Source organism: Parasteatoda tepidariorum, chromosome 11 (genome assembly GCF_982258835.1).
Source record: "Parasteatoda tepidariorum strain Cologne lab strain chromosome 11, Ptep-v5.0, whole genome shotgun sequence".
Taxonomy (NCBI): Eukaryota; Metazoa; Arthropoda; class Arachnida; order Araneae; family Theridiidae; genus Parasteatoda; species Parasteatoda tepidariorum.
This window is the reverse complement of record NC_141765.1, coordinates 12200736-12214031: the sequence shown is the minus strand read 5'-3', so window position 1 is coordinate 12214031 and position 13296 is coordinate 12200736. Positions and strand designations below refer to the sequence as shown.

The 13296-nt window shown below is 30.9% G+C and overlaps 1 protein-coding gene across 1 annotated transcript in view; it reads left to right on the top strand.

The window, feature by feature from the left end:
* The window catches only part of LOC107452113 (homeobox protein MSX-2), a 36255-nt gene extending 23302 nt beyond the window's left edge, over positions 1-12953 (top strand). The window contains exon 2 of the mRNA XM_016068424.4: positions 11879-12953. Coding sequence (XP_015923910.1) covers positions 11879-12279 — 401 coding nt within the window. The 3' untranslated portion in view covers positions 12280-12953. The remainder of the gene's footprint in view (positions 1-11878) is intronic.
* Positions 12954-13296: the final 343 nt, after the last annotated feature.

Here is a 13296-nt window from a genome sequence, read left to right as displayed (position 1 = left end):
ACTATATATGATGTAATGCAAGCGATTTATGGCTCCATTAATTTAGTGTTAAATCAGCTTTGCTTGAAATTTTTTACTTAAATCATTTTATTAATAATTTTAAATTAAAAAAGAGAAAGTTTTCCTTGTTTTAAAATTTTTATATATTTTTAGAATTAGTGTAAATTTTCTTTTTTTTCCCCCTTTCTCTCTCTCTCTCTCTCTCTCTTTTTTTTTTTTTTTTTTTAATAATGCAACTTTAAAGTAATGCCAAAAACAGTCCAATTCTGTCATGCGTTGTAATTATATTATTTATTAGTAAAAATAATGCTACGATTCAATAGTGAAATAAAAAATTACCAAATTACAGTCAAGCTTTAATGTTATGATCTCGAAGGCAAACACTAAAAGTTTCATGATATGGAAAAAATGCAACTATATTTTTAAGAGTGATGAATATGGGTAAATCCGGTTGCACACACAGGCCAATGAATAAGAAACATAGATTAATACTTTTTTGGTTCTCCTTTTGCAAGGATGACAGCCCATATAAGTGACGGCATCGTTTCTGGAAGAGAAATTTTTTTTCTGGAATGTATTTATATCCAGTGAATACCATACATTGGCTTCTAGACTTAAAGATCCTGTTAATGAGATGAAAGGGGAGCTTGCTGTACACTGTAAAAACATTTGATGTATAAGCTTTGGTACCATTTTCAGTGCTGAAGTAATATTTTTCTAGAGATATTTTTCAGAGACCAGGAAATCACGTTTTCTTTACTTTATTTTTCACTGTTATAATTTTATTTATTTATTTATTCAATTTACGTTTTTTTTAATTTACTGACAACACATATTTTCATGCGCATTTAAGCCAATTTATGGTTTCCTCGCAAAATCTAGCACATACACGTTTAAGAAACAAGCACATAATTAGTATTAAATTTGCACCAGTTCTTACAAACAATTGCTATTTTGTCTGTTTTATCTAATTTTTTGCACCATAACTACAATTCTGTACTTAAAAATATATTTAGTTTACCTCAACATCAAAAATGGTGACAACTATAAACCAAAATTTTTTTCAGTGTAGGATGTGACTTTCCAATATGTCCCAAGCATTTTTTTTAAGGTTCCTATTTTTGCTGCGGCCAAAGAAGACGTTTGGAAGTCAGATTGATATTCACTGAACCAATTTTGTACGCTTCTGGCACGATGTACGCCAAAAAAGAAGAAGAAAAAAAGGAGAAAAAAAAAAACGTTCCACTTTGAATAACTTTTAATCTAATGATTGGATCTTCAAGTCCCATCTTAAAGGTTTGAGTTGGTAACCTCAAATATGTTAATTAAGTACTGCAGATGATATTTGTAGTTACGAAATCAGACACTGCCCCCTGAAAAATAGGGAGTAGTCGTAATCTGTGAAATGTGGTCCAAATAGTTTGGTCAGGAGAGCGATCCAACGTTTGGACCTTGTAATGTTAATTTACAACCTTATAAGCAACCTTATAAGAACCTTATAAGCAAATTGAAAAATTTTTGCACACAATTTTAAAATTAGCTTATCCAAAGATAATTCAATGAAAGGAATTAATTTCAGCAAATATTTATTATTTTATTTAATAATAGTTGAAAACATTTTGAACTGTAAGGTATACAAATTTTACATTCAAGTATGTCAATCATTTTAAAGTATGTAATTTTATATGACAAAATACAAAATTTGAACTAAATAAGTTGAATAGTTCCTGAGAAATTAAGTTTTAAGTTTACAACTTTTTTAAATATACGACTTTTTTAAAAAAAAAAAGCAAAATTTTTTTTGTCTACATTAATTATATTTTGTTGATTTATTAAATAGCAGTAAAAGCATTAAGAAGCATGTAAAATTACATACTTTAAAAAGACGTAAAAATTGCATACCTTACAATTCAAAAATTTCAACTATTATTAAAAAAAATTATAAAAAATAATAAATATTAAGACAAATTTATTTTTTGCATGAAATTTTTTTTTTTTTTTTTGATAAGCGAATTTTATAATTGTATGCAAAAAAATTTCAATTCGCCCAATAAGTTCTTGAGGTATGGAGAAATACGCAAAAAGTAAAATTAACATGAAGGGGTCAAGACTTGGGACCACTCTACTGCCCAGACTATTAGGATCATATTTTCCAGATTGCGGCTACCCTCTATATTTTAGGGTCAAAAAATTGAATCCGTCAAAAAAAAGAAAAAAAGAAAACAAAAAGGCATATTTATTTGAAGAAAATACTTTTTTGCGTTTGTTTTCGTAACTTAAAAAATCGTTTGTACTAAATAATTAGCATATTTGAAGAAACCCCTTCGAACCATTAAGATTGAGTCCTATTGTGAAGATTACTAGTAGATCAAAAGTTACTCAGGGTGTTCCGTTTTTTACTTTACTCACTGTACAATTACTGTATCGTCAAGATGTATTCGTCATCTTCGAAGTAAAAATATAAAGTTCTAAGTTTATTCCTCAATATGTTCAGGTGATGCATGGTTTTTTTTTTCTTTTTTTTATCCTTGAGAAACATTAAAGAACCTCAACCATACCAGCAGACCACATGATACTCCCACCAGAACCTTGTACAGTGCGAACAAGGTAAGAGAAAAAGTCCCAAGTTCTTAATTCATAGGCCACTATGTGTAGGAGTGTGATGGTATAAAATTTTTAGTGCAAAAACTTGATTAAGTTGTTCAATTCTACATTTGCATATTTCAGAGAAAAAAAGTTTATATTTTATAAGATCTGTATCGGATTTTTCGATGATCTAATTATAATTTTATTACATAATAAATTACTGTTTTTTAAGTAAAAATCCAAGGGGTTATTTTTAACAAATTTTGTACTTTATTATGGAAGAATTTCTAAAATTCCGGAAATTTTTCTAAGAAATTGCAGTGAAAATTTTTAACCCCTTTCTAAAAAGCTTTAGAGTTAATTTGAATTTTTTTACAAATAAAAATAAAGCTTTTAAAATTAAATACAGTCCTTTCTTTATAACTTGCTGTACGATAATTAGGTTTTTTATGAAGCCCAAGCCTTTTAACTTTAATTTCATGCTAATTATTTTCGATCACTAAATTTTTATTCCATTCAAGACAATTTATTTATTAAAATTACACAGCTTTTATTGTTGAATAATAATAAATAAATTAAAAAAAAAAACATTCTTATATTTTTACTTGCTGACTATGCATAAAAGATTCAACCAACCAGAACATGTTAAATAGATGACACTCGCGGAAAATGAGTCAACTAATTTTCTTTAGTACAAATAGTTTACATCATAAGCATCAGTGTTACTATACTGCATTAGACTTGAGAAATAAAAGAATTCAATTTAGATGACTACATTTAATATTAGTATAGTTCTTCCATTAATTTAGTTCTGGATGAATTTCATGTTTATTATTTGATGTTAGAGTATGTCGATTTATGTAACATTATCCTTGTTCTTTGCTCGTTGTTATAGTTTTATTTAAAGGAATAAGAATTTTTTCGTTAGTACTGTAATTTCTCTCAGTACAAGTATTTTCTAAGTACAAGCAAAAGTACTAACTTTCAAAAGTAATGAGATGCAAGTAAAAGTACACACTTTACATTTTCGTTACTTCCCTGTGCGTCAAAATTGCTCCAAAGCAAATAATAGTCAAATTTAAAAACTCATGTACCCCGAAATTGAAGCAGTATCTACTCAATTTTGAGCAAAATGCATTGTATCAAAAGCATTGTGGAGGGTGAAATGCGTGAGAGAGATGTTGATAGGCTGTCGGAAAGATACGGACTTTCGGGATTATAGTAGGATGCTCAAATCACCAGAGCTGTACACCCCAATCCAGAGAGACTTAGAAAGCTTTATATAGGGGTCGCCGCAAGGACACATCATGACAAACATTCCATTCATTTAAAAGTTTTTAAGATTGAGCGAAATAAGCAGAAATTGAAATTGCCGATCTCCTGACTAAGCTATAGAGATCATATTTTACAGGTCGCAACCCATTGTAGCATTGGAATTAAAATTAGTGCGTCATGATGTGTGATTGAGGCGGCCACTATATAAAGCTTCCTAACTCACCCTTGAGTTGCAGTTGGAGCATCCTACTGTGCGACCTTGGAAGTCCTTGGTTCGAAACCTGATGGCAGCCAAAAAACTACTGGCTGCAAATGAACATCTTTATTCATACATTTCTCCCTCTACATACATTTTGCTCAAAAATGAGTATATTCTGTTTCAATTCTGAATAGAGGGGGCTTTCAAATTTTACCATATTTGTTTAGGAGCTATTTATACATGTTTTTGCTCAACTTTGAAAACCCCTTTCTGTTGTGTAACTACACCGCCTAAAAAATTAATGAGCAGTTAAAGGATGTTTGGGATTTCTAAGTGATCTTTAACAAAAATTCTTACTTTAGGAGTCAAACATTTAACGGTGACATCATCTTCGAATGGATTTTCAACTTTTGTGTAGCAGCGGCATCCTTAAACTTCGTTTAAAATGTTTATAAAGTGCATTTTTAATTATTAATTAAATTAATTAAATATGCATTCTTTTTTAAGAAAAAAATGTCAGAAATTTACTTTCTGATAACATTAAAGTATTTCAACTTTTGTTCACTTTTCCCTCACTTTTAACTCGTTTTATAAAATTTAAAAAAAAAAATTGAATATATTTTCTAGTTAATTTATTATAAAATTTATGGTGCGTTTCATAATTTCAAAGTATAATTAGCTTTGTATTTCATATTATTAAGTTATAAAATATAACGATCTGGACTTGCTTTTGAAACATGTTTCACTTAGTATTAGCTGCATGACCACGTTACTTATTTCATGTATTATATTAAAAAATATTTTTTATAGTGTATAAAAAAATAATATTTATATCTTTAACTTAAACTGCATAGTGACGTATTGAATTTATTTTTATGCAAACTACAAATATTCATACTTATTCTACGGTAAATTTTTGTTTCTGTTGATGAATATCAGCATTGAAAATGACATCAAACTCTCGCCAGCTCATTCAAGATTGTAAACAAATTATTCGCGATATTCTACTTTGCATTTCCTCATATTCATAGCGCGCCAAAGTTGGTGTTTTCAGAAGTTGAAATAATTCACGTAGTGCGAGATTTTGGTGTGAGATTATTCAATTTTAAGAGTTTAGATTAAAATTACACCCGTCAAATCGTATATGAAAGCTCGATTTGGTGTTAACTCGGAATTAAGTGTCCTTTCACTCAATTTTTTGAGTTGTTTAACATTACATTTGAATAGATCTTACACCACTGTTTTTACAGTGCATGCGGTAATGCAGAAAAGAATAGGAACTTAGAATTTAATGTAAACAATGATTTCTTAATAATTGATACGAATTCTAGAGTATTTTTGTATGTTTTATAAACATATACTATTCATTAGCAAGATAGTTTTTGTCTTCATTAGTGATCCCTCTTTCCTCAATAGTGACTCTACATATTTTGATAGTAGTTTTTTAAGTGTTAATTATTAATAAGCGATCCGTGATAAGTATACTCTTTTTTAAACTTTATTTGACCAGGATCATAAAAAGGGCAAGGTGGTCTTTATGAGGCACGTACTAAAATAATGCTTTTAAAAGTTATCAATGATATGTACTTAAAAGATATTTTCTGTCTTACATTACTAATTAAGATCTTAAAACTCCTTTTACGCAATTTGAAAATTTTTAGATAATTGATGTAGAAACGGTATTAAAAAAATAAATCAATTTTGGCTTTTTCTGCTACAAGTATCGTTAGTTACATAATTACGCATTTTTAAATTTGTTTCCTGAAATAATTCAATATAAAATGTAATAATAATGTAATTTTAGTAAATAATACAAAAAATAATAATACAAAATAATATTTTAATCATAATAATATAATAGATAATATTACAATTAATAATAATTTAATTAATCTCTGTAAATAATTCAATATGATTAGTAATTTTAAAAACATTTACTAAATCATCTTAATAGAAATAATATTTTTTCTTAACATTTTGCCAGTTAGATACATTTCAATTATACTCACCTGATAAAATGTGTGGTTTCACTCCTGAGAAAATCCAATGCTCCCTCCCCTCTATTAATGTAGGTACCCTGAAGTAATAAAGGAGAGAGGAGATCTGTTTTACTGATAGGCCATCCGATTCTGGTACACCCACAAGGTATAAAGCGAAAGATATGAAAACAGGATGTCAAAATGGGAAAATACTTATAGGTATAAACCTTGACCCGAAGCTTATTTCTGATAGTGACCATAGTCAGGTATTTTATTTCAGTATTTGGGAAATAACTGGAGAAAAAAGATAATTTTCAGGGATCATATGATTTGGGAAGCCAAATATAGTATAACTTTTGAACAAAAATTTTCTTAGGATAAGTAAAACAGCAAAATTGTAGCTCATCATTCTTTGAAATCATATCCTCCACGAATTTATTTTCAATCATTCATAACTTATTGAACCCTTAGAAAATTAGGTAGGCTGTTCAGCGACAGTTTTAAAAACTATTTTTGATTATAGGGATTCTTTTCGGATGTCGATCCCGAATAATTAGAAAAACATACTTTCTTTAATTCTCAAAAATCTAGTTCTTTTTTCGCAAATTACTATTATCCTTCTGATTTTCATTTACTGAAATTGATAAATGACTTCGTACCATTATTCGGTTATGTAGTATAATGCAAACGTCTTGTAATAGGAGGGGAGAGTGGGGTCAATTGTAACAGGGTACGATTGTAACAAAGCAAAAATTTCGAGTGTCGGGTTCTAGATTTGGTTCCTAGGTGGTGCACAAGGTGTATTTAACAAATCTACATGTACACCCCTGATGGCAACCATTTTTATGTACTTTTGAAAGAGTTACATCACAAAAGATATTTTCACGTCACGCAAGTACTTTTTTTCGGTATTAGAATATTTTATTGTAACAAAGTAATTTTGTTTAAACAAATAAAAATTAGTAACCGAATATGTAAGTGGACACCTTAATTAACATTTCAATAAAAAAAAGATTAGTTTTGCTAATTAACTAGCATTGTTTTTAACAAATGAAGCTGAAATGGCGTCTTGGGGACAATTGTAACAATAAGTAAAGGGACGATTGTAACAGCTGAAAATAAATAATCTTATGTTTACAAACCATTACTTAACTCTTTAAGAACCACCAATAGTTTCCTATAGCATTTATATTATGTTGCATGTGCATTATTTTATTTGTCACCTTTCACAGCATAAATTAAAATTTTTAACCCCTTAAAGTTAAAAGTTTAACCCTTTTGGTCAATGCTCATTATTATTTTTACTCCTAAAGTATCACTACTATTTTGATCAATAAAAAAATATATCACAACTATGATAATGTGCATAATTAACTATGTTTTAGTTGAATTTATGAACTGTTACAATTGACCCCGTAAGTGGGGACAATTGTAACAAGTGCACGACTGTCAAAAATTGTTAATAACTAATATAATAATATTTAAAATCAGGTATTTAATTTTTTTTCTAGTAGAGGATAGTCTACTTTACTCGTCTGTCAATTAATACTAATAATATATTGGATTTTTTGTTAGTTAAAAATAGTTAAGTAAAAAATGTTACAATTGACACCACTCTCCCCTACTGTGACTAATATTAGCAGCAATTTCATCACGTAATAAGTGAGCAATTTAGGCTGTGGCGTTTTTTCTTCTTCATCCGATGTTAACTTAAGTTTTATGTTACAGTTTTCTCTTTCTATTGTTTTTCGTGGTCTGCCACTTTAAAGATTTCAATTTAAATCACATCCAGCTCGATAATTTGCAATCAGACCATTAACAGTTGATCTTCCTATTGATAATGAGGACGTAATTCGACGAGAGGATCTGCCTTTGTTTACTAATTTTGTTACTCTTTCATCCAACTTCAGATGTTCAGTGAGAAAAATTAAAAACGGACCACCCAAAATAACTTTTTATCTAATGATCGGATCTTCACGTTATAGGACTCAATTTTAATGATTCGAGGGGGTGATTTCAAATATACTAATTAATTACTGCAGACGATATTTTAAATTACGAAATCAGACACAAAAACGTACTTTCTCTGATAAACATACCTTTTTAAGAATGGATTCGGATTTTGGACCCCTAAAATATATGGGGTAGCTGCAATCTGTGAAATATGGTCCTAATAGTTTGCTCAGGAGAGCGATCCAAGGTTTGGGCCCCCTAATGCTAATTTTACTTTCTACGCATTTCGCCATATCTCGAGAACTTTCTAAGCGAATTTAAAATATTTTGCACTGAATTATAAAATTCATTTATCCAAAGATAATTCCGCGCAAAAAATAACTTTTAGTAAATATTTATCATTTCTATTATTTCATTTAATATTAGACGAAAGTGTTTGAATCGTAAAGTATAAAACTTTTCACACCATTTTAAAGTATGTAATTTCAGATGGCAAAATACAAAGTTTGAGCAAAATTAGTTGAACAGTCTCTGAGAAATTGAACTTTAAAATTCCATTTATCAGGAACTATACAACCGATTTCATTCAAATTTTGTATTTTGCCATGTAAAATTACATACTTTAAAATGATGTAAAAAATTGTGTACTTTACAATTAAAAATTTTTTCATTTATTACTAAATAAAATAATAATAAGAAAAAAAATTCTGTAATATTTTTTTTTTTTGTGGAATTATCCATTATTCCTGGATAAGAGAAATTTATAATTTTGTGCAAAAATTTTTAGATTCACTTAAAAAGTTTTCGAGATATGGTGAAATACGCAAAAAGTAAAATTAACAGTAAGGGGTCCAAACTTTGGATAGCTCCACTGACCAATGGGAAGCATTAAGAATGAGTCCTAGAACGTGAAGATCTCATAATTAGATCGAAAGTTATTAAGGGTGGTCCGTTTTTCATTTTGCGCACTGTACGTGTCTACCCATCTTGATAATTTTGTTAATGGAAACAGAATGTTTATGACAGAAATAATTTAAGATTCAAGCTAGTATGACGGCATGGTAAAAGTTTTTGCAAGTTTGAAAATATTGTTTCATATAATATTAAATAAACAAGAATGTGATACTGTTCTAATTTGATTATAATGATAAATAATATAAAAGTTATTTATGTTTTATCCATTTAAACAGCCAAAAAGCAGGAAATTTAAAAAATAAAAAAAAAAAAATAAAAACATAATGAAAGGAGACTTTTGTATCCCATTGTATCTTTTAAAAAAAATCACTTTTTTATTGAGGTTAAGAGATATTAAGGTATCCATCTGGATGAAAATTGGCAATTTCGATGAAAATTTCGAATTTCTTTCCATTGTCTGTCTATATTTTATATTTTTTAACCGTTGTTGAACAGCCGACCCAATTTTCGATTTACGACTACCAATGCTCAACTCCATAGCCTTGTAATTTTGAACCCATTTCAGTAGACAAGGGAACTCCTGAATAAAGTATTGGGGGAAATTTACCTTCGTGGAGGACTTTTTGAAGGAACTAACCAGCATTTGCGTTACATGGAGAGGAAAACCACGAAGACCACCCACGGTTAGTGGGTGGTTTTCGTACTCTAGGACTCTAACCCATGATCCGTCTACCACTGAGGATAATTTACGCCAGCACTGTAGTCGATGCGAGCAAAGTGCGGAATTCGTATCGATCAGCCATCACTGGGATTCGAATCCGGTTCACCTCATTGAAGCACAAAAGCTCTATCCCTGAACCACCACGACTCAAATATTGATTAAAATTATATGATTGATTAAAATTAAACTATTGCAATACGCTTATTACGTTTCTAAATGTTTCTTTTAATTTTTGTTCTCCAATCTTTAGAATTAAAGTTATAGTAGCTTCTTTTTTCTCACTGGCTGATAAATAAAACACAACAGCAATTACATTCTTTAAATTCATTTTCAGGTTGATTTTGAGAAAATCTCTTTACTCTTAACACTCATTGCAAAAAAAGATTAATATAGAATTCTTTGATATTTTGTATAATGTTAGCTATGTTTTTTTAACTAAGAGAGTCTAAGTGAGAATTTATTATTTTTACCGTGCTTTACCTAAGAATGTTTAGAATTTTCAGTTAAAAAATCAACACTTGAACAATATATTTACACTGGTTATCATAAATTAAGGAAAAATCACAAAAATAGCGATAACTCTTTCAAAAGTAAGCCAAACCGTGCAAAATTTGCATATGTTGTCCACTAAGAGTAGCTGAGTAAAATTGCAATATGCAAATTAGTGGCGCTGCACTCGGCTTACGTCATCTGCCTGGAGCATAAAAGTCCAAGTTTGAGAGAAAGCACACAAATTTTACTGTGATTGCGACATTGAAAATCTGAGATAGCCAATTCGTAATAATGACCTCTAGGCATCATTTGCCTGAAGAACTACGATGGAGAGCCATCGGGAGACTAGAGGCAGGGCAGAGTCAATCAGAAGTGGCCAGATGGCTAAATGTGAGTCCATCTGTGGTTCATAGACTTTGGAGGCAATTTCAAACCACAGATTCGGCATCTAGGAGGTTCAGTCAAGGACGGCCAACTGTTACGACCAGTGCCGATGACCGATATTTGACATTAAGTGCACGCAGGAATAGAACCGCTACTCCGACACATCTTAGATCCTCTCTTGCTGCAGCCACCGGAAGGTTGGTGTCAACGTCAACTGTGCGCAGAAGGCTCCACGAAGGTGGTCTGTATGTGAGACGACCAGCCATTTGCGTGCCGCTCACATCACGCCATAGGAGAGACCGTTTGCAGTGGGCCCGACAACATGTCCACTGGACGTCAGATCAATGGAGGCCTGTTCTCTTTACGGATGAGTCCAGGTTTAGTCTAGAAAGTGACAGTAGACGTTATTTGATATGGAGAGAACCTGGGACCCGTTATCATCCATCAAACATCCGTGAAAGAGATGCATACGGAAGAGGCAGTGTCTGTGTTTGGGGAGGCATATCCTTAGGAGGGCGCACATACCTCCATGTCTTTCCAAGGGGAACCGTGAATGCTCAGGTTTATCGAGACAACATCCTTGATGCTTATGTGCGCCCATATGCCGGGGCAATTGGTGATTGCTTCCTGTTACAGGACGATAATGCAAGACCACACAGAGCTCGCATTGTTGATGATTATCTTCAACAGGAAACAATTACTCGCATGGAGTGGCCAGCTCGATCCCCGGACTTGAATCCTATCGAGCACGTTTGGGATGCTCTAGGGAGGCGTGTATCTGCCATCAATCCGCCCCCTCAGACCCTTGCCACGCTTGCAACTGCTTTACAAGAGCAATGGCTCTCACTTCCTATTGAACTGATAGACCGCATAATTGAAAGCATCACACATCGCTGTTTGTGCTGTATTGCTTCTAGAGGCAATCATATTCCATATTAAAGGTACTTTTTCTATTGCAAACCGATACTTCCAATTTGTTTATTTTATACATGTGCTAATTTCTATACTACTATTAATGTCTGATAATTTCTTTTTATGTTGTTTAATACCTTACTATGTGTTGTATATTGTGGGTAAGTTTCATAAAATTCCATGTGTAATTTCTTGAGTTATCGCGATTTTTGTGAATTTTCCTTAATTTATGATAACCAGTGTAGTTATATTTCATTGTATATTTGAAATTTTTAAAGATTTTACTTCAAAACACAGGTATTATTGATCTAGGAAAATAATTATTTTAATGTGTATGCATCACAATTTGTTGTGGAGTTGTTGGTGTGAAATAAAAAAAAAATTCTAAAAATGTTTCATATTTTGTATATATATATATATTTATATTAGTGTTCTAATATATTAATTATATTTTTTTAACAGAACCCGTGGAAGGAGCAAAGCTGCCAGCCATGAAATGCCAGTTGAGGAAACATAAAAGTAACAGAAAGCCTCGAACTCCTTTTACAACTCAACAGCTGTTGGCACTAGAAAGAAAATTCCGCTCGAAACAATATTTGTCCATCGCTGAGAGAGCAGAGTTCTCATCTTCTTTAAATCTAACAGAAACACAAGTAAAAATTTGGTTTCAGAATCGTCGAGCAAAAGAGAAACGATTGAAAGAAGCTGAAATGGAAAAATTGCGTATGGCAACGCGCCCTATATTGCCGTCCTTTGGATTTGGTATGCATTTCTTGCAAAGTCATTTCAATAGACCAATATTAGGACCTCTGATGGCACCTTATCCTATATACTCTTCATCTTCAACTGTGTGCCCGCAGTAACATGTGTCTTGATGAGACTTTAGAGTGGACATTCAATTGTGATATTTGTAGCAACTCCACGCTCGGAGATTTAAATGCACTTAACATTACTGGCCAATATTATCAAATTATTTGGCTTCTTAATTTTGTTTTAATTATTGCTCATTTAGTTTAAAAGTTTTCTTTCATTGTGAAAAAAAATATTATTCTCCAAGAAAAGAAATTAATAATTTTTAATTGGATTGTGTGCCATAGTTAAACATTTTTAAAAGATTACACCAACAATTATAATTGCAGTGAAACTATATTTTTCAAATAAAGCAGTTATACAGAGTGCTGGTATAGAATATCACAGTTTAAATGGTATATTCTAACAGTTTATTTATAAAGAAAACTCATTCATCAAACGAGGAAACCAGTAAGAATCTAGTAAGATAAATTGCTGTGGTATATATTCTATAATAAATTTCTAAAATATAACATTGAAAGTGGGACATTTTTTTAGGAACATCATCTAATTTAAAACTGTTTTAATACTTTCTAACATTTTGAATGTGGCTAAAGAGGATTATGCAGCAGAAAATTATATAAGTAGTTTTTAGAAGCTTACTTCAAAACAATCTTTTCATTATCGTTATTAAAAGTGTCATCGTAGTGTGAAAAATAAAAAAGATATTTTTCTCGTTTTATAAAAAGTTGTCATTTGTTTGATGGATCAACACTCATATGTGATTGTACATAAAATATTGCTACAATGCGTAACGGGCTTGAAAATTTTGTGCAATCTTTTGACACCTTGTGTATATGTATCATAAATTTGGTTGGTTGCTACCAAAATTTTCGTAGAGAAAATTCGTAAATATTTGTTCAAAAGCTTTGCCACCAAAAACATTGTGTCATCATGAAAATTTCATATTTGTGGTATTTAGAAAAAACAAGGACTTCGAAATTAAGTCCTGATCAAATTTAGCACTCTCAAAACCTGACACACAAGGATATAAATTAGCCACAAATAACAAGAAAAGTCCGAGTATTTTT